This window comes from Spea bombifrons, chromosome 1 (assembly GCF_027358695.1).
Source record: "Spea bombifrons isolate aSpeBom1 chromosome 1, aSpeBom1.2.pri, whole genome shotgun sequence".
Classification (NCBI taxonomy): domain Eukaryota; kingdom Metazoa; phylum Chordata; class Amphibia; order Anura; family Pelobatidae; genus Spea; species Spea bombifrons.
The window spans coordinates 29,216,392-29,238,581 of record NC_071087.1 but is presented as its reverse complement, the minus strand read 5'-3'; the positions used below and the strand labels follow the sequence as shown (position 1 = coordinate 29,238,581).

Genomic DNA, 22,190 nt, shown 5'->3' with positions numbered 1-22,190 from the left:
CTGCAAATCAATTAAATGGCCCAATTTTAACATTTAAATATTCTGAAATAGAAAAAGTTTATAATTTATTATACATTTATGCAACACAATCCGTATGGTTTGTACAGGAAAAAAATACGAACACTTGAAAATCACACAAATTGCCAATTTCCCCCAAACTTTTGTCAACTATATATATCTCAATGAATTAGTAATGAGTAACAATGAAATTCCTATGCCTTCAAGATATAATTTTGTTGAACTGCAGGACAGATGGAAAAGGTCACTAAGATTGATTAGTCTAATTTACCTGAACTTTTTGGTTTAATAAATGTCAATAAATCAGCTTTTATGTGAATTTATACAGAATTTACAAATGTCATTGCCTAAGGATATTTACAACGAAAGTAATACTTCCTGGATTACATCATGGACTCATTTTACTAAACATTGCTCTTCTATGAGATAATATTGTCAATAACAAAGTAAGGCTGATTTGTATTATTAATAATTAACTATTCGCAACAACAGAAATGTAGACCCCCTTTTATTTATGAAGCACCCTAAGTCCCGTTGTGCCAAGGTCTATTCCATGGGATCTAACATTTGAGACAAAAAATACTCTTTAGGAGTAATTGTTGTAGATGTGTAGATGTTGTAGATGTGGCTACACAAGGCTTGGCTTGTGAACCTAGACATTGGTCTTTGGGTGGAAGGATTTCATGAGGACCCTTTGCCTCCCCCTTTCACCAACCTGTTCACCAGCATTATAAGCAATTGTATATTTCTATGTTATTTGATAGCAAACAGTATTTCTTCAGGGAAACCTTGTAAATACAATTATGTATTCTTCAGTGGTTTATGGGAGAATATTTAATTATTATTATTATTATACTTTATTTATAAAGCACCAACAGATTCTGCAGTGCTGTACAAGGTAAAATTTTTACAGATAACGACAAATACAAAATGACAAGCAATTGACATACAGATACAAGAGGAATGGAGGGCCCTCCATGGAGGGGTGAGATACAGGAGGTGAGGACTGCGTGGTAGTGAATGATGTTAATGCAGGGGGAGTTTATGTCAGTGGTAGGCTTCCCTGAAGAGAAAAGTTTTTAGGGAGTGTTTGAAGGACGGTGGAGTTGGTGAGAGTCGGACAGCACAGGGAAGGGAGTTCCAGAGGGTTGGTGAAGGTTTTAATGCTATAATCCTATGGCTATTGAAATATTGCAATTTCTCCCATGTTAATTGTAACCATTAAAAACAATGTATAATCTAATAACTTTAATGAAGTTTAGATGTGTCTTGCTTACCTTTGGAAGAGATGCTCTAGATCCAGAGCTCTGTGTTGTCATTGTAAGCACAGTAGTGATGCCTAAAGCCACTCTTGCAGGAGCTGCATCCATATTGATCCAAAATGATACCCACGATAAAATGACGATCAAAAGACTGGGAATGTACATTTGAATCAGGTAATATCCCATCTGCCTTTCTAGGTGGAACCTCACTTCTATGCATGTGAATTTTCCTTAACAAAAAAGAGAACCCTGAGATTTTATTTTTTTATTACATATTTTTATTTTTTTTATTTTACTATCAATCAAAATGGGTAAATACCTCTTCTTGGCTCGACCCATTTAACAGAAGGAAAAATAGCATTCTGTTTAGCCCTCTCTTACTTGTGTTTTCTATCAATACGTACATGAACATTTTTTTATGAACCCAATTTTGAAACACTTTATGAAACAGTTTTCTATGAAAGACGTGTTGGCCTAGGAGGCATCAGGCATCACCAGATCTCTGGGATGGCCATTAATCTTTGGAAGCAATTGATGTGTATCTGCTATGCTGCAAACGGTTGTACACACTCCCCATCACTAGCTCTCCATCTGCTGCCACCTTTGACTCAACTCTGACCCCAATCTGCTCCCATCATTCATGAATTATAGGGAATCTAATTCACAAGGCAATAAAAAGGTCTGCAAATAAACTTGTGGAACAAATAGGCCAACCAGAAAATAATGAAATAAAAATAAATAAGTAGAGCTGGCTGCCATTTACAGTCTGCCACTGGAAAAATTGGCAAGGACACACAATTAATGCTCCACGAAAGCAATCAGGTGAAAAAACGCATGAAGGACCAAATCAGTTCTTCTAAAGACAGTTTTTCAATCTAAAGCATAATTGATAAATGGTCCCTGTCACATACCACAGAAACTAGTATATTCCGCTGTTATGTGGAAAAAATGTTTCTGCAGGGAAAAACAAATATCGAACAGTGTGTAAGGTTATAAAGATTGTGACCCCTTCACCTTGGTCTCATCCTATTTAGTTTGGCTATTATGTTAAATAACTGACTCAGCAGAGGATCTATGAGTTACAGATGCATGACCATCAACAAGAATCACAAAAGGCTACAACAAACTACTAGTATTGCTTTCCTTAAGTACCTAAAAATGTATAATTATGTATACAAAGCAATAAAGTAAAATAATTAAAAAAATATATATATAAAGTGTAAGTTCCAATAAATACCAAAGATCGGAAAAATGCATTGTTAGACTAAGCGATACTATAAACATAGTTTTTATTTGCTTTTCTCACTATTTTCAACTTATAACCAGTGTGTAGCCAGCATTCGTTTTATTTTATTTGTATTTCTACATTTATTGTACTACCTTTTATAAAATGTTTCTGCAGTGTAGATGTAGCAAATGATAAAAGTCAATAAAAAGAGTTTTAAGCTCATGATCAATTCCAGTCTAGTTTGGTTTTACAGACAACAACAAAAAAATGTTCTGATTTTAATAAAGTAACAATTCTACTTTAAGGAAAAAAACAAAAAAACAAGCATATATATAAGGAGAATATTAATCTAAATGCTTATAAATGATAAATTACGGTTTAATTGCATAGTTTACCAGTTTGGAGAAGTTAACGTGATGGCTGCTGAGTTAGTTAAGATTGAAGTTTCTTGAACCTATTGTGTGCCCTGGATTGCAGCAACAAATTTCCATCAACTTCTGTATTGATCCATGGTTTCATTTACAGGGTAAACAGCTTATGTGAGCCAAGTTATAAAGAATAAAGAGACTATTTCTCAAAGGTCACCATATAGCTCCAAATGTATATCACATTGTTCATCTATCCCTTCATTACTTGGTTGTTCTACTATCCATTATAGCCTAAAGCTCATTCCATGCGCCATTTTTTGATGCACAGGTTAAGTTTTGGCCTTAATTGTGCTATATATTCGTGCAAGTTTTGTAGAAATCTACAGATTTCCTTGTTTTTAAAGATTAACAGACTTGTAATTTTGTAAAAAATGTTTTGTTTTTTTTGATAACTACAAATTCATCTAGCACACATATGCTGTAGTGGGCTAATCGGTACAAGCAAAAGCACTTTTTATTACCTGTATTATAGTGCTTGGTACAATAACGCAAATCTTTCTCTTCTTTTAGAACAAACTGCGGCAGTGTGAGTCCATCTGCAAGTTGTACAGGTGCATTATCTTGCCATTCAAATATGAGATCGTTCATGGTGTATCCAACTGGAAGAAACATGTATAAACTGAATGCACACATAGTCTCAAGGCAAAATACACAGTACAACGGTTCCATGGCTGTATGAGACATTGAAATTGCAAAGATTTATTGAACGTTGCAGACTCTTTATGACTTCTGCTCTGTTTCATTTTCTGTTATGCATTTCCCAAAGTATTAATACAGCTGGAAGTTTACAACACACGCCAAAGAGTTGGAAAATTAAACCAATCAATTATGCAAACTTTATTTTTTGAAAAGTGAATCTACAATAGTATCTCGAGAGGTTAATAAACAAACAGCCAATCAATATTCATGTTTTTTTCCTAAACTAGGCATGCATCTAGCTCTAACACAGTCAAGTACAAAGCTGTGTTTGTGCTGAGGAAAGATGTGTTTGCTGTAGAAATTGATTAAAAAATAACTGGAATCAATTTTGCATGGTCTTCTCTGCATTTTATTGCATGCAAAGAAGTATGCATTCATCTTTCTTTCCACATACCCTTTCCTGAATCTTTTGAAGCAGACATTGTGTATTTAATGACAGGGGATATTGAGAAAAAATGCCCTACTTTAATAGACAAAAAATCGGAGACTCTCCTGAGCAGCGCGGTGCAGACAGCGCTCCATGCAACATGAGAGGGAGGATAAGGGAGAGGTTTTGTGAGCTGAATGGATAAAGGAAGAAAGTGAAAATGTGTATGTGTGTATATGTATGTATGTTGGTGTAAGAGTGTATGGTGTTAGAGCGAGTTAGAGTGTGTATGGCTATGTGTGTGGTGTTAGAGTGACTGTGTGCTACTGTATGGTGGTAGAGTGCACACATTCACAGTGCTAGAGTGAATGTGTGCGTGTGTGTCAATGTATGCTGTTAGCATGAGTGTGTGTGTCAGTGTATAGTGTTAAGCATGTCAGGATTAGTATTGCAAGGGAAAATTGTGTGTTTTAATTAAAGGGGCAGCATAAACCCTAGGCTCATCCCTGAACCTCTCCCATGCTTACCAATGCAGTTAATTCAAATAATTGGAAGTAATAACAGTTTAACAGTGCCCTCTACAAATCACCTTTTAATTAAAGTTTAATTATTTGCATTAATACATTTTCTAAAATAAAACCCTTTTTAAGCTAGGCAGAGTATATACAGATTAATTTGAGGTTTGATGACCCTTGAAATGAAATCATTTATGCATAGAAGGTGGACCTTAAAGTACAAACCGAGGTACTCGATAGTATGATGTGCATTCAATTGAAAAGCAGCTGTGAGTAAGACTGATTATCATTTGAAGCATGTCAACTTTTGCCAGAAGAAATATCCCAAATTCAAAGTCATTGAACTGACAAGAAACAACTGCTGTGTCAAGATGTGTTTCACCAAATGTAATGTATTTATTTAAGATGCATAGTTAATAATGCAGGTTTCCTTGTATCTGTGGAAAATAGTCTCAAAAACATTTTGAAAGGTCAAGTTACAGAACACTGACACTTTTGAAGTTGATGTATAAGATATATGGCATCCAGTGTTTGTTATTTTTTGTTATTAAAGGCGCCACACCAAAATGATGAAATTGGGCATAGTCTTTTTAGGGCTTAGTTTTAAATTGAAAAGTCTGTAAAAGTAAGAAGTATGTGACAGAGAGTTTACTATATAATTTTGCATTATCTAGCATTCTACAGATCCTCTATGTGTAGGGATTTCCATACGTGATCGAGCTAATATTATTGCTGGGTAGCAATATAGACATCCAAAAATATGTAATCACCAAATAGCCTCAACTTACAGAGCACTCATAAATATTGTACCTATATATATATATATATATATATATACAGGCCCGGACTGGGACAAAAAATAGGCCCGGGCATTTAAGCCTGAGCAGCCCATATTTATTTATTTATTTATTTATTTATTGTTAAAGCCCACCCTTCATGTACCACCTTTGCATTTAATCATTCACACAAATCATTAACACATTCATTAATGCAGTCTCACAAATCATTCAAGCAATTCATCCTCACATGAATTCATTAATTGTCATACGCATTCACACAATTCATCCACACATTTATTCATTCATTCTCATACGCATTCACACTACCCCCTCTCTTCATCTTATCTGCCCCTTTTCACTATGTAACCCCCCTTCCCCACTTCTCAATATGTAGCGCCTCTATCTATCCCCTCCCCCTTTCTCACTATCTAACCCCCCTCTGCCCCTTCTCACTGCACCCCCCTACCTCACCCTACTTACCTTGTTGCCGAAGCAAGCAGCAACTGCGACCGCGCCTGTGGCAGGGCAGGATTGACTTAGGGGCTAATGGAGCTGCAGCTCCAGGCCCCCACCTTAAAATAGGCCCACTCAGGACCGGACTGACTGGTCCTATATGGCCGCATTAACGCAGAGCCCCTTAAGCCCGCCGCAACTACCCCCTCCTAACTATCTACCCTCTCCCTCTTTGAAGTTCACTTACCTTTCAGGAGTCCTGCGGTGGGGGTGCAAGGCCTCTGCCTCCCAGCTCTGCCACTGTATGGAACAGTATAGAGTGATGGGAGTTATGATGTACTTTTAGAGCATAATTAGATCATGAAAAAAGACATTGGAAATGGTACAGCATAACACCCATCACTCTCACACACTTACCAATCCACACGTATACCAATCCACACGTATACCAATCCACACGTATACCAATCCACACATATATACCAATCCACACATATACACCACACCACACATATATACCAATCCTCACATATATACCAATCCACACACATATACCAATCCACACACATATATACCAATCCACACATATATACCAATCCACACATATACACCAATCCTCACATATACACCAATCCTCACATATACACCAATCCTCACATATATACCAATCCACACACATATACCAATCCACACATACACTAATCCACACACATATATACCAATCCACACACATATACCAATCCACACACACATACCAATCCACACACATATACCAATCCACACACATATACCAATCCACACACATACCAATCCACACACATACCAATCCACACACATACACCAATCCACACACATATACCAATCCACACACATATACCAATCCACACACATACACCAATCCACACACATACACCAATCCACTCTCACTTAATGCTTTCCTACCTTTCCTTTCTTCTTTCAGCTTCTTTTCCTCTTCTTCAGTTCTTCTGTCTTCTCTGTCTTCTTCCGGGTCAGAGGGCACGGACAGCGGTGGGCGCGGCTTCAGTGCTGTGCGCCGGGATCTGACAACAAACCCCGGCGCACAGCAGCTGTTGCCGCACGGATCACAAGGGAGCGGTATCGGAGGTCTTTAACAGACCTCCGGCTCCCTTGAGTGATTTTAAGCCGGGTTGAACCCGGCTTAAAATCACTCAAGGGAACCGGAGGTCTGTCAAAGACCTCCGATACCGCTCCCTTGCGAGCCTGCTCCTCCAGCGGCGGACATTACTGTCCGTCTCTGGAGGGGTGCCGGGTGCCGCAAGTTGGCGGCACCCAGTGCGGGCCGCCCCCTGGAGGGTGGTCGCACACCCCAAGGGTCGGCCCTGCCCTAAGGGGCCGGGAAGCCCCCACCAGGGCCGGCCTTAGGGGTCTGCGGCCGTACAGGGTTTAAATTAAAACATCGGGGTTTTTTTTTTCAACTTAAAAAAACTTTATTTAACATGGAGGATGTTAAATAAAGTTAAAAAAAAAACCCCGATGTTTTAATTTAAGCCCTGTGCGGCCGCAGACCCGTAAGGCCGGCCTTGGTGGGGGCTTCCCGGCCCCTTAGAGTGGCGGACCCGGTCGCAGTTGCGGCGGGCTTAAGGGGCAGGTGCCCCTTATGCCCTGCGTTAATGCGGCCGTAGGTAGGGTAGGGGCCTGGAGCTGCAGCTCCATCAGCCCCTAAGTCAGTGCGGCCCTGCCGTGGCCCGGCCCACCGGGCAAATGCCCGGTGTGCCCGATGGCCAGTCCGGGCCTGTATATATATATATATATATATATAGGTTTATTTGTACATGCTGTCCTAACTGCCCTCTTTACAAGTCTCTCTACAAATATCATCCCTCTTTCCCACTTGCATCTCACTTCACCTGTGCTCACCTTAACTCCTTAACTCATTCTGCCAGACTTTTAATTAATCAGTCTTTAGACACCTTCGTTATCTTTCACCACTGCATTCCTAAACGCTCTGTGCCTTATCGTTTTGTCTCTCTAATCCTCAAAATACTAATGGAATGCAAGCTCTTAGGAGCATGACTCTCCGCACATCTGTACCAGCATGCTATATAGTTATGCTAATGTTAACTTGTACCCCCCCCTTAAATGTACAAGCACTATAGAATTAACCAGCAAACAATCAGACAGTTTGGACAAGGCGGTTGTGGGTATAACAGTAACTTACTGCATTGAGCATAAATGTATTGAAATTTGAACTTAATATCTGAAAATCCTGCCGGATAAAACAAAAAGCTTTAGTAATAGTTTGTACATTGCTAAAATGGAAAGCAAAGCTTGGCTTTAACAAGGTAATTGTTTTTTTCTTAGGAACGATATATCGAGTTTATTTACTCTCAAGAATTTGAAGTGTATTTAGAAAAATTAAATTAAATAAGTCTGAGACACAAATTAGCATGTCCATAGACCTTTTAGTTAACTCCGAAATTACTTATAATGTAATGTTGCCTCCAAGCCAAACTACATTAGTGGAAAACATTACCTGGCTGTCCAGTTTAGTCATCAAGGTTAATTGCTTCACCAAATTACAATGGTTTCTCTAATTAGTATTTGATTTACCGTTGGAAATTTGAGGATATGCTGTCTCACTGGTTTTTCATTCGAAATGTGAGACATGGCTAGACTTGTGTATACACATGGACACTATGGATCTCACCTGGTTCTGGAAATTATAGCTATTAGCTATTATCCAGCTAAAGGGAAAGCGCCAAAGGAAAATTCACAGTTATGAACATGGGAATGGAGGAAATAGGCTGGAAATGGGTGAAAGTGGACAGGATGCCGAGACATTCTCCTCCTTTAAACACATAGAAACCAAAAGATTGCCGAATGCATGGAAATCAAATGCCAGACCCAAAGCAAATCTAGACTGTTCCCAGTTATGTTAATTTTATTCCATTACCTTAAATTATAATGGACTGCATCCTTAAAAAAAAGCTTGAGGCAAATAATCCTGATGTAAAAGAAATGGTAATGAATAGTCATAATCCTGATGTAAAGAATTGCTAATGATCAGTCATAATCCTGATGTCAAGAAATGGTAATGAATAATCATAATCCTGATGTCAAGAAATGGCAATGAATCATCATCTGATGAAAGAAAATCGATATGAAGCATAAGGACAGACTCAGCTAGGAAACCGTTTTCCAATAAAAATACAGAACAAAAACATAAAATGTGAAAATACTGCTGAAGACATTTAGTTGCTGAAAAATTAAATATAAGTGGATATATACATTATAATACGAAATAACAAAGACAGCTGCCAAAACAGCTATTCATTCATCCAGCCATTTACAGAATTCTCACTACAGGAGTCTATAGAGGCTGCTCAGATGTTCATTATATAATTAAGTAATCAGATTGTCCCCATAGATTACCATTACACATCAGAACCACTTGTCATATACATCTGGTTAACTCTCTGCATGCTGAAGGGACGAGCCAAATCAAGTGACATTTGCGGCCACAATTCTTTCCTGAATAATATTTTTTTATGATATAGGAAATCTTGGGTAAAGTTTTTGCTAGTGTACTATGACAATGATGCCTTTAATGGGAATTGTAGCACGATTATTCTCATTAGAAACCTGAGCATTTTGTTCACTGTTAATCCATTCACACGCTCAATCACTACAATACTGGAATAAGCCTGCAATTGTTGGAAAAAGTGGGGGTGAGAAAATTCCAAATTCATGAATGCCTGCAGTGTACTTTCTACAGCTTGGTAATACTAGAACACTTCAATCATCAGACAAAGGTCTGGATTCTATTGCCTGTCATTCCCCATTCTGCCCAATGTTTCAACTGGATTGGCCAGTTTGCTCATGAATACGCTCAATGGCAAAGCAGGAAATCAAAACAGCCCAACCAAAACCACTTTAGTGCTTACAAAGACTATAGCTTCAAATCCTATTAATGAGGCTTTGCAACCAAGGATGTATTGTGCTGGAAGAAACCCAAATGACAGCTCACATAGGGTTTGCTTCTGTCAAGGGCAATGCTTTTTAGGATCTTATTACATGAGCACAATCGTCTCTTTCATTCGCAAAAAAAAGTCTTCAAGACAATATTACATTAGAGCTGTAACACCTCTGTTGTGAACCTACAATACGGATGCAGCCAGATTTTTTAAGTTTTGTGTCTTCTATTATTATCTCTTATTTATATATTACCAAGAGATTCCAGAGAAGTTTGCTATAAAGCTATACACAAAAAGACACGTTTTAAAGAGAGAAGATATTGAATGTCCTGCTCACAAAAAGGAAGAATTTTCTTTCCAGATACAATTTACCATGTTAGGGGTCGAATTTGTTTGGATATGTGGATGTGATAGGTTAATGTGGTAACTCATTAATAGAGCTTAGGCAATTACTTTGGATATATTATTCAATATCAGAGGCAAGGTTTTCTAGAATTAGTACCAGTGAGTTAGTAGGTTTGGAGATATATGATCTTGGCAGATATTGTTAACCAAAGTAGGGGCTGGCATGCAGATGTGGTGCTGGTTAAATGATGAGGAGAATTAGTCTAGGGGCTCTTGTGGCTATGTGGAGTAACCAGTAGAGGGAGTCCTGACATATACCTGGGCTTGCAGTTTTATGGCAGCCAGGAGCCATAGGAGGGACTATTGCTGAATAAGCAAGTTCTGTGTATTCTGGGAGAAAGGTCAAGCTGAGTAAGCTGAGAGACAAGAGGCTTGTATGTGAGAGGGGTCTAAAGAGATTAGAACAGGGATCCGATCCTGTGAGAATCGTTGTTCAAAAACAGAATCCATCTGAACTTCTGTCCCAGTGAAAGCCGTGGAGCAGGTTGAATCCAGTGACTGATCCAGCATTTTTGCTGCACCTAGTGAGAAAGACGTGAAGCGGGAACCAGATACAGGAAGTGGATAAAAGAGTTTGGTGCTTCCTTTTTGCTTTGTGTAACTGAATACTTAAGAGTGGTAAGGAGTATCATCTCCACCTGTGACACTGATAGGGTACGCTATCTACTTTTGACATTAATAAAGAGTTACACAGCCTTCTGGTGGATCACAGTCATAGCCTTCCTATGAATTACAATTGTTTTATTCTTGTGGATTAAAGTAAAGGTCCTGGCAGTTTGGTACACCAACTGGTACCCATCAGCCATCACAGTGAAGCCTGTGGGTGGGTATGCAGGGACTCAGGAAGGTGCTGGGCTCAGTTAGCCAGATTCTGGTGTGTTCAGTTAGCCACAGTGTTATATGCCTTACTTTTTTTACTGTGCCTCCTGATATACCTTATACCCAAACCTCTGCTGCTCACCGGCACTTTTGCTGGAGCTTTTATGACTGAGCACCAGAAGTTCATGTGACGCCGGTGCTCCATCACAGAAGCCCCAGGGTAAGTGCTGGCAGTAGCGGAGGTTGTCTGTGCGCATCACTCAGACGCCCATCAGCTGCCAGAGAGAAGGATCCGGGTCCCCTGCAGCGCCGCTTAGTGTTATTATCCGACCTCTATTTGAGGTCGGTTTATAAGACAAAGGGAATTTTTCAGAGCATCTTATATTCAATAAAATCGTTTCAATTAATCATAATGAAATTCGTTGGCAACGATTTTCATTATCAATTATTATCGATTAGTTGTTGCAGCCTAATCCATACCCAGGAGGAGGCACTCCCATGCTCATGTATCAAAACTCTTCTATAGCAGAGGTTTAGGATCCTGCTGCAGGAAGCCAGAAGGTAGTCGGGACAGTAACTGGTAGGGATGATGATATCCCCGGTCAGAACAGGGTTACATAAATCTAGATGGGGCATGGAAAATGAAGTGGGGGGCTTCTGGAAAAAAAAGAGTACTTCGGTAATCATGATAAACAATTAGGCTGATCCAAGACATATTATATACGTAACTGAAAACAGTAGCACCAAGTCAATGATTAAATGTGAGGAAAGAAGAAGCAAGGAGACACAAAGGCAAATTAACACGTTAACTGGCTATTAATGTACATTTGCATCAAGAGGAAGAGCACGTATACTGTTATCATAGAATTGTATTAAATATCCCAACTCACTTACAGCTTTCCAGTTGCATTATACAAGTCTGAACATCCATAGGGAAATTTTTCAAGTCCATTGGGCAAGACAGAGTAAGAGTTAGTCTGAAACAAAAGAACATTTCGTAATTGTAAAATATAGTGTTTGGTATGCTGTATGGATTCACTCTAAATAAAATGGAAAAGGTTGCTCAATTTAAGACTTTTTTGTATTTTTATTATAGGCATTCAAAGAGCCTCTATCATTATACCTAGATATGAGTTTTTTGCATGTTTTTTTGTAAATGGATCTACATTTTTCATTCTACAAAATCAGTGTATGCAAAACACTAACGGGCTGTTTTGTGGAGAAATAAAAAAGTAACATGAAACATTAGGACAGTTCAAATTCCTTTGAGTTAGGGAATGTAGGAAAGAAACACTTTGTTTTAGCAAAGACAGGTATAGCTACACCAAGATTTTATATTACTTATCACATTAAGTCATTTGTCAAAAAGAGAGAGGGTAACTGGTAAAAAAGGAGAGAACAAAGAAGAAAATGTAGAAGACTGGAGTTTAAAAGGTAAGTATAAAATGAAAGAGAGAGGGAGAGAAAAGGAGATTAAAAGGATGAAACAAGAGAAAGGTTTGAGAATGCTCGATTGCTTACCCAGTGGCCTCCTCCTGAGAGCTTGTCTATCATGAGCATTGGGTGGCTGCTATACCTGGGAACTTCCTAGGGCAGGCTACATGCCTATGAGGTAGTGGCTTAGTAAGAGACCAGAGCTATCTTCACAATGAGCCTGATTAGCTCTGCAAGGGCAGAGCTAGCCCCAGATGGCATTAAATGGGTTAGGAGTGGGTAGAGAATGAAAGCGGTAGTATGTATTGCTAAATGCCTCTCCCCTGCCCCCCTAAAGATCCAGAGAGTTCCCAGGTATGGTTGCATAAAAAAACTTTTCCAACTGGGAGTTGTATCGATAGTGAGCCCAGTAGCACCTCGTGCATGCCATTAGTGGTTATAAGTGGTCTCCTGTTTTTTTAATGGAATTTGAGTCCTATGTGCATTGCTTGGTAGGCCACCCTCTATATCTACATAGTTTCTTTGTAAAGTTTTATCATGAGCATATGAAGGCAGTGTATCACGTAAAAGGATGAAGCAGCAAGATGGCAGATCTCACACATATTACAGCAGACAAATAAAAGATATTTTTGGTAATTAAGTAAAAAAAAGCAGGATAATCTGTAATAAGAAAATAAAAGCAAGAGCGATTCTGGAAAATGTGACATATTAGGACTTTATTTGTAATCTGTAATTGACACCGGTATTATATTTAGTCCATTATGCAAGACATGAAAATGTATGGATTGCTATTTTAAGCCTTATACGCTGAACTGTAATAATGATAATTGGCATGATACATTAATAACAATGACATTCAATATTCAGTAATGTTACTTTGAGTTAGATCCTTGCCAGCACACTGCTTCGAGGGTTAACATTACATTATTACTGAGTGGTAAACATATGAAATACAAGTCAGTCAACATACCCACATACACATTCATATTCATGTGACTCATATCTTTGCTATATCATGATGATGCTATATGACAAGTTCATTTACTAAAGTTCTCTGATGCCACTAAAATAACCCACAGGGTGTTAATGACATTTGCTTTACATAACAATTTTTTGATTATGTCCTTTAAATGAGATTATACTCAGAATTATAAAAAATAATAATAGACATACCATAACATATATTACATGTCCCTATAATTTTATATAATTAACTATTTTTATATTTTAAAAATACATGCTACAATTCACAAAGCAACTTCATAAGAGTTATTTATAAGTAGTTGAGTACAAGCAAGGTAATATATATATATATATATATATATATATATATATATATATATATATACACACACACAGTGTAAACACAGTATATTGACCTGCACCTCTTACCACATCACCTTAAACAAAAGTGTCACACTTTCTATCCAGGAACTCCCTGAGGCTGGTAAAATAGAGCTCTCTCCCATCTTGCTGGAAGGACGGAGCACAATTGGGAAGATAGGGCAAAAGGGTTTGGAGAGGGCTCTGATTCATGGATCCCCAAGCCAAACCATCACACATACACAGAAAATAATAAATATGATACAGTATGTTACTTAAACTGTATACATACCTTATGGAATACAAGACATTCCCATCTTTAAAAATTCTCAGAAGTTTATTGTCTGTAGTAACCTCGTGAAAATTGGCACCCTTTTCATTGGCAAAAAATAAATCAGGTTTCCATATGGAATCCAACATAGATGGATCTAAGTCTAACGAGTCATCTGGATATTCACTGTATGCAAGTCGTGGGTCATTCCATTTCTGGCGAAGAAAGATATTCAGTCTATAATCCTGTAGAAAAAAGTTTAAAAGGTTAGGTTATCTTTTAAAACAGGATTTAATATACCTATGGCTGGCTGGCTAACTGCTCAGCTATAATTGAGCCTCTCGCAACTATGACATAAAATCAAGACCCTGAAAAAAGAGGATAACCTTGTATGTTTTTTAGGGTTTTCAGCTATAGGAGTTACTTTTAAATAGTGTTCAAAGGGGCAGTCCCAAACCAAATAACAAGCCTGACAAAAAGCCCCGTACACAAGCCTGACAAAAAAGCACACACGAACATGCTGTGTATTATATATATATATATATATATATATATATATACATTTAGAGTCCCCCGAACATTGTGAAGGCTTCCATTACACCCCTGTCATGTATCAGACTGACTTAGTTTTTCACACATGGCTTCTCCATTTTGGCTTTATTTTTTTTAATAAATGTAATATGTTATGTGTTGTTCTTCTGACGTTGTATTTACCAAATTTTAGACCTGCTAAATTGTTATTATGTCCTTAAATGTAAAACCATAGCATTCATTTTTTTACATAACGTTTATAAAGACAACACTTCATGTTATAGTAATTTATATACAGAGGTGAGAGAGAGTGGTTTCTTTTTACCATTTCCTGAAATGTGTCCGTAATCCATAAAGATTTTGCTATTGACTATAGCCCTGTAAAATTTACAGAATATTGAATTGAATCTGCGTTTCTTGGACTACAAGATACAGTCAGTCTGACATGGTAATGCACATTTAATTCTGGATGGTCCCATTTTCTTAACCAAGCATTAGTATTTACCAGCTTGTGTTTATTGTAACAGTCTAGGTCGATAGGCTATTATACTATACCTCTATCATTCTAACTGAAGAAGAGACCTCTGAGGTCCCAGAAGACTTCGTGAATCACCTTTGGCTAAAAACAGCATCATTTCCTGAGCCAATACAGCTTAAATAAAAATATTCTGTATCCATCCTGCAAACTCTGGAACAGACGCAATCAATGTAGCAGTTTTATTGTAGAGTGCACAATACAAACATACACAAGGAGAATGCTTAATGGAACAGTTCTACTAAATCAATATACATATGATATTCTATACTGAAAAAAAATATTAATATTTTACAATTAACACTACTCATGGGTTAATTTTGTAAATTAACACCTTTGCATTTCTATAGACTGCTTAGTTTATAATGAAGTAAAGTTCTCCTCCCTGGTGGATTACCCTCACAGTAACAATTAAAGCATGCAAAGTAAAAAGAGCAATATTGTATTCGCAATGTCGTTATTGTAATTGGCAATTTTATTTCTGCTCTGTGTACTTTAATTTGACTTCTTTACTAACCCAGAGCTGGAGAAGTCAGTTCCCAAATATATTCCCTCCAGTGTTCTTTTATTTATGTTTGTTATGTTTTGTCCTATTTTCGAAGATGCAAAAGCCGAACTAATAAAAATAAAACACTTTATTTTGCTCATGCTTCCCCATCAAATGCATAATTTACTTAATCACATTGCAGACATAAATCCATGTATTATTTATTCTTAATACACTGAAAGTCTACATTATATTTCATTTTTTCATGGCCCATGTCACAATTTCCAAACGAAAGGAATATTTGCTGTTGCTTTATTCATGTACATTATTAAGCTGTAAATAGTTTACACTCCATGTTATATGGCTGTCATTTAAATAAAACACAAGTAATGTCAGTACGATGACAATCATGCTTATGTGTTACATGAGTGATCCATATAATATGGGCAGATAAAATGTATTATATTTTTATATAGATATTCATAACGTTATACTTTTTTATATATAAATTTGTGTAACACCTTGTGCCAAAGGGTTTTATGCCTATTTCAATACTCCTGCTTAAGGCTCTGAAAGAGTTACGCAAACAGGAGAGGGCTGGTAATGTTCAGCCCAAAGCACGTCCCCCCAAATTGGTTGGTAATAGTGGCAGACAACACATATCCAGGCTTGTCCAACACATATTCAGATATTCTCGTAAAAAGAACATAGTAAGGATCCAGACAGGCTACAAATGTTCATACGTGTTCCATTAGTGTTAGGTCCAACCCTGTATGTTTATTTTCGATTTTTGTTTCTGCTTCTAGCTTGCCTGTATCCCTGTTCTTCCCTTTGGTTTACTATGCATTCTTGCCATCTGGATCTGTCTCGGCACCTGTACCATTGGACCACCTGTACTATGGTACATAGATCCTGAAGGTATGACATGCACTTATCATTGTGTTTTTGTACTCGATGGCTGGTACTGCACCGCTTCTGCATATTGGACTAATGCACTCCCACTCACAATACCAGGCAGGCTGTTTGGGCGCATAGACAAGCTGTTTAGTGGCAAAGATGGCACTGTGGGACATGTTTCTTGGTGAAGTCATGGGGCCCTGGGGTAATTTTTGTACTGAGGCCCTGTGGTTTCTAGTTGCGAGTCCTAAAAAAACCTAAAAAAAAAAGCCAGTTGTTTGCCCGTGAGTCTCCAGGTGAAGAACGTCTTCCTCAGGTCTCTGGGTATCTTTCTTCTCTCTCCAGGGAAGGGAGCTGCATTTAGCCGTGTCCATTACCCACCCTCTTCCCTCTTACCCCCAGCTTCCCTAAGGCTTTCTGAGGCTAGCCCCAGCTCCATACACAGCTAGTAATCCAGATTTACCAGTAACTGTTACACACCTATTAAAATAAATACATGTTCTTCTCCTGATTAGGGCTGCACTCTTCAGCTACCTGTAGATGTTCATATTTCTACTGCAAAAATGAATTCACACTATAAAAAGCGTATGGTGAAACATCTTAGACAAGGAGTTTGATGCATCTCCTTTAGTTTCCAATTTAATGCACATATAAAACATTTTTAATGATTATATAGGGTTTTGTTTCTCCTCAGAATTATATCTGTAGCTCACTTAAGATGCACTACAGTTCCTTATTTTAAGAATTCTTTTTTCTATTACTCTCTGTCTAGAATTTCTAGAATAATGGTCTGGTGAATATTCCCTTTATGGAAGCCCCACCTCACACACAAGCCATCGTGAATATTGTGAGGTATTCAAACAGGATACGTTTTGTTATTTTTAGATGTGAAGCCACGTTGCTTAAGGCAATTGCCTAAAATAGAGCATATTCTTCGTTCTGAATTTTTTTTACACTGTATAACGAAGCCTCTGATGCTGGGCATATAATCAAAGTGAACATGGATGCAAACAGTTACCTATTTTAGCACAAACACAATGTCTTTCAAAACCTGCAGGCTCAATATAGAGTTATGCGTAAAAAATACGTATGAGTCTGATATCCATATCCATATCCATATCGTGCAACTAGCCATTCCCCCCAGAAGAGGGAAGGCTCCGGGTAACCTATCCTGGGAAGTACTGGGAAGAGTACTTAGGGCTCAAATTCTTTGCTTGAATCGAATCTGAACCACAAATGTAAATTTGAATTGAATAAAATCACAACGGTTCTCTTAAAATATATTAAAAAAGTAAAACGTATAATATTTAAGATGTTTATATGTTTCCTAACTGAAAAACAATGTAGCTGGTATAATGCCCTGGTCTACTGGAGCTCTAACATTTTAGAACAATTATGTTTTTAAAATATAATCATCCAGATTCAGAATTATAAAGGATCTTCGTCCATTAATTAGTATATATATAGAGAAAGCCCTTGGCCCCTACATGGCCGGTAGAACACGCTCCAAAATATTAATGCATTTTTTTAATTTAGCAAATATAATAGCTAAACAATGGATGGCTCTCCATTAGGGCAAAGTAGACTTAGCGTGTTAAGCCTGTGATAGACTTCCATGGAAATATATGAATAAAGTACTGGTATTTCAGTGGGAATAAAAATAAAATAGGTAGCCATAGACACACACACACACAATTCCTCTTAGAAGAACATACCATTAGGACTCTGTACTATAAAGTACCAGATGGCAATCTGATGAATGACAGTCCATGCCTGCATTATCACAAGGTCATCTGATCTGCTACAATCAGTACATGCTTGCCTTCGTCTATAGTGTTATTAGCCTAGATGCTGCATGCTGCTTTTATAGTTCATGTCTGACGCAACAGTGCTATTAGTTGTTTTTTCATATGGCCGTTAAATCATTTCTGTGATGTGAAAAATAAAACAATATATATATATATATATATATATATATATATATATATACACAGGTATATAATAAGATTCATAAAAAATATATATATAAAAATGTTAAAAGAATAAAAAAATATTATCAAAATAATCATGGTATTATATCTTAAAGTTCTAAGATACATAGACTAAGGATAGCTTTATACCTATACCATTTACATTCCTGCACTATATTAGCCTCTACTACTTCTGTCAGAAGCCTGTTCCGTTTATTTATCACCCTCTCACGTCTGAACCTCTAGCTTTAGATTATGACTTCTTCTTCTAACATTTCTCCTTGCCTGAAATAAACTTCCCTTTTGTACTTTCTTTCACATTTCCCCTTCCTCTTCTTTTCTTCAAGCTATGCATATGAAGATCCCTTAGTCTTTTTTGATCATTTTTATCCTGCAAACCATTTACTATTTTATCAGTTACCATCTGACCTCTCTTTATGTCAATATTCTTCTGGAGATGGGGTCTCCAGAACTGTACACAATACTCTAGTATTAGAAGTCCTAAAATAATCACTCCCAATTTCCTCTCTTCTGTTGTCACTGACAAAACATTGCCCCCAATTGTTATACTCTGCCAGGGATTTTTACAATCCAAATGTATTATTTTACATTTATCAACTTTAACAGCAGCAGCCATCATCGCGACCATTTTTCTAATTTACTTCACTTGCCATTTGACTTGTTCCACTAGGAATGTCTACCTTGTTGCAGAGCTTTGTATCATCTGCAAAAAGGCATATTTTGCCATTTAGACCTTTTGTAATATCGCTAATAAAATATTAGAAAAGCATCCCCAAGGTATTCCACTAAGAACAAGACCCTCCTCTGAAAATACACCATTAACTACAAACTTCTTTCAAATATTATTCAATCATTTCATTTTACTATTTTAACATCCATTGGATAAATGCTGCAATTTGTTCAATATAAGTCAATGAAGCAATTTAAATATAGCAAAACTACAGAAAGAGACAGAGGTGAGACCGATCAGAGCCAACACAAGCAATGACGTACAGAAGGAGGTCCATGGGGGTGACAACATGAGTGATCGCACTGGTGATCCCTCGTGAGACTGAGAAGTAACTTCTTGTCTCCCTGCTTAAAGCTTTCAAGGATTATTTAGGTATGTATCAAAAGGTATCGATCACAGCTCACAATCTCTGTTTCCACTCAAGTAGTATCTAAAAACTATGTGAAGTGGTTGCCTTGTCTTTCTGGCCCCACCACGTAATTATACCTGCTGATTCAAAATCTAATGTTATGTCTGTAGACATCAGGGTGCAAATCATATACTGTACAACACACAGCGGAAAAGAGAAAAATGGCAACATATGATACAAGAATGTCTGTTCAGTAGTGTATGGTGCTAGCAGAAGTATGTATGTCAGCTTATCGTAGATGAACCTAGGGTTAGTGGTACGAAGTAGAGAGGGTGTGTTTATGTATGTGTAAGTGTATGGTGGGTGTTTGTGGGTTGGTGCAAATGTTTTAGTTACGAGGGGGGGAGGATACTGTACCCAGGTGCCACTAGCCTATGGCTCACCTCTGACCAAAAGACATATTTATGTATCCAAGTAAGGCATTTAGAAGGCATTTATTTGGGGTGGTTGAAGGATCTAAGTCCACCAAACGGACTGCTCCAAGGGACACTTGGAAGGTAATCTATAGCTACAGGTCTGCATAGCATGATGCTGAATAACTCCTGTTTCAATCAAAGCCAATGCAATTGTTTTTGCGACTGATAGTTTTTAAAAATCCCACAAGCAGGAGCATAAAAGTTCATGCTACCACTAAGGAGTGCAGCTGACGATTATTAATCCTGCTCCTCCAACTTTAACATTGGCATACAATGAATATAATGCTTGGTTGGTTCAGTTAGGAGTTATGGGTCCTGGTGTATTCCACCTGCTACACCAATGATAGTTGGTTCCTGTAAATGCTCTGTCAGATGCTGAAACTTCGTCTTCTCCAATATCTTTTTGAGAACAGAATGTTGTTAAGTAAACACACATCACATCGGATTACATGACCTCTCTGCTTTCCTGCTGGTCCTTAATTGTTTACACTGGTCCAGTCTGACCCTTTGTGACAACCTTTGTACCGGAATGGAGGGTAATTGCTCCCCCCTACCCCTGGGCTATGTTATAATAGAGCGTATTTTATATGGTCAGGTGTGTGCCTAAGGTTATTGGTACCTGGGGAAGATATATTTCATTGCCTTCCTTCCAGCTGCACAGGACACTACAGAGTCTCGGGTAAACCTGCAGGCTGCAAGAGATACAATTGACACCTCTTTCATACAAAGATGAAAGTCACAAGCACGCAAGCACTCAGTGTAGGTCTGTGTCTGTAATAAAGAAAGGATATAATAGAAACATAATAAAAGAGAAAGAGGGCATGTTCCCTATGCTCAACAAGAAATTACCTTAAATATTACAGAGCTGGTGAAATTGACCCCCCCCCAACAGATGATAATAAACATACTTTTAACTCTTTATTTTTTCTCCTGTACTCATGTGTTATTACATTTAATGACTGTATTGTATTATCATTAATATGTATTAATGCTTATGTTTGATGGGTGGAGACTACAGTACCCTTTTCCTTCCCCTCCCCTGTTTAATCTTGTTTATCCCCTTATTTTATTATTGTTGTATATTGCAAACTTTAATAAAATATATTTGAAAGAAAATGAAATTCCAAGAAAAACTTGAAATTGTGATAATAATATTATTAAATAACAATACAGCCATAAAATAATTTCACTATGATTTGCAATATTTTAAAAAACAGCACTAGAAATAATATCATTTTCTACTTTTGTATTATTGTAGCATGCAAGCTGAAAATCAGCTGCTAAGGTATATAAGATTTTTTTCTTTTTATTTTAGCTAGCTTCATTCTTACATGCAACACATCTGACAGTTATTATTGGGCTTTACCGCAGATCTTTTTGTATACTAGCAACACTCCTGGTTGCGGGGAAGTCACTGTGAAATAAATGCCAATGGTGGGGCCCCACCAAAGTCAACTCGCCCTTGGCCCCACACTCCACTAGGGATGACCCTGTATGCATGTGACATTGGTATTGCATTTGCTTATAAGAGATGGCATAACTAGCGGATATTCTCTATGATGTTCTGAACACTCTGCTGTTAGGGAATAATTCATGAAACCAAACATGAGGCACATATACAGTATAAGCAAAATATGCTAAAATATGCCCACCTAGGACCTACAAAAATACCATCCCTGTTCAATTGCATTCAGTGTTTTTAAATAAAATAAATAAATAAAAAAATGTATACAATGTTATTTAGTTCTCAGAGGTAATCTAAGTGAGCTGTGGCCCACTTGAACACAAAATGACTCATTTTTAATTGCTTCCGACAAACACTTTTCATTGGCGTTCTGTGCCAGTGAGCGATGCAGCACAGTAAATGTGTTGTTAATGCCAGCTAAGGTCATGTTATCCTGGAGGTATTAATGGTGACAGAGGGAAACAGAAACTCAATATCACTCACCCAGTTCAATGCACCCACAATAATCAGATTAAGATCAAACCATTCTGTCATTATGTAATGAAGCCACAATCTCATATGATAATAACACATAATAGCTGAGCGAAACTAGCAGCACAGAGACTGAATTCCTATGTTGGAAAAAAAAAATGTTAATAATAAATAATAAGATACTAAATAAGACAAAAAAGGCTATAACTAATACACTGAATATATAATTACTTTTTTAAATATGTAAGTTAAATAAGGCAAATATTGCAGGTACTATAAGAGTAAGTTTCCTACATTCTAA

The 22,190-nt window shown here is 37.5% G+C and overlaps 1 protein-coding gene across 1 annotated transcript in view; it reads right to left on the bottom strand.

The window, feature by feature from the left end:
• The window catches only part of GLRA3 (glycine receptor alpha 3), a 46,740-nt gene that overhangs the window by 5,426 nt on the left and 19,124 nt on the right, over positions 1-22,190 (bottom strand). The window contains exons 4-7 of the mRNA XM_053459647.1: positions 13,979-14,202; positions 11,824-11,906; positions 3,398-3,535; positions 1,296-1,510 (exon numbers count right to left, since the gene is read on the bottom strand). Coding sequence (XP_053315622.1) covers positions 1,296-1,510; positions 3,398-3,535; positions 11,824-11,906; positions 13,979-14,202 — 660 coding nt within the window. The remainder of the gene's footprint in view (positions 1-1,295; positions 1,511-3,397; positions 3,536-11,823; positions 11,907-13,978; positions 14,203-22,190) is intronic.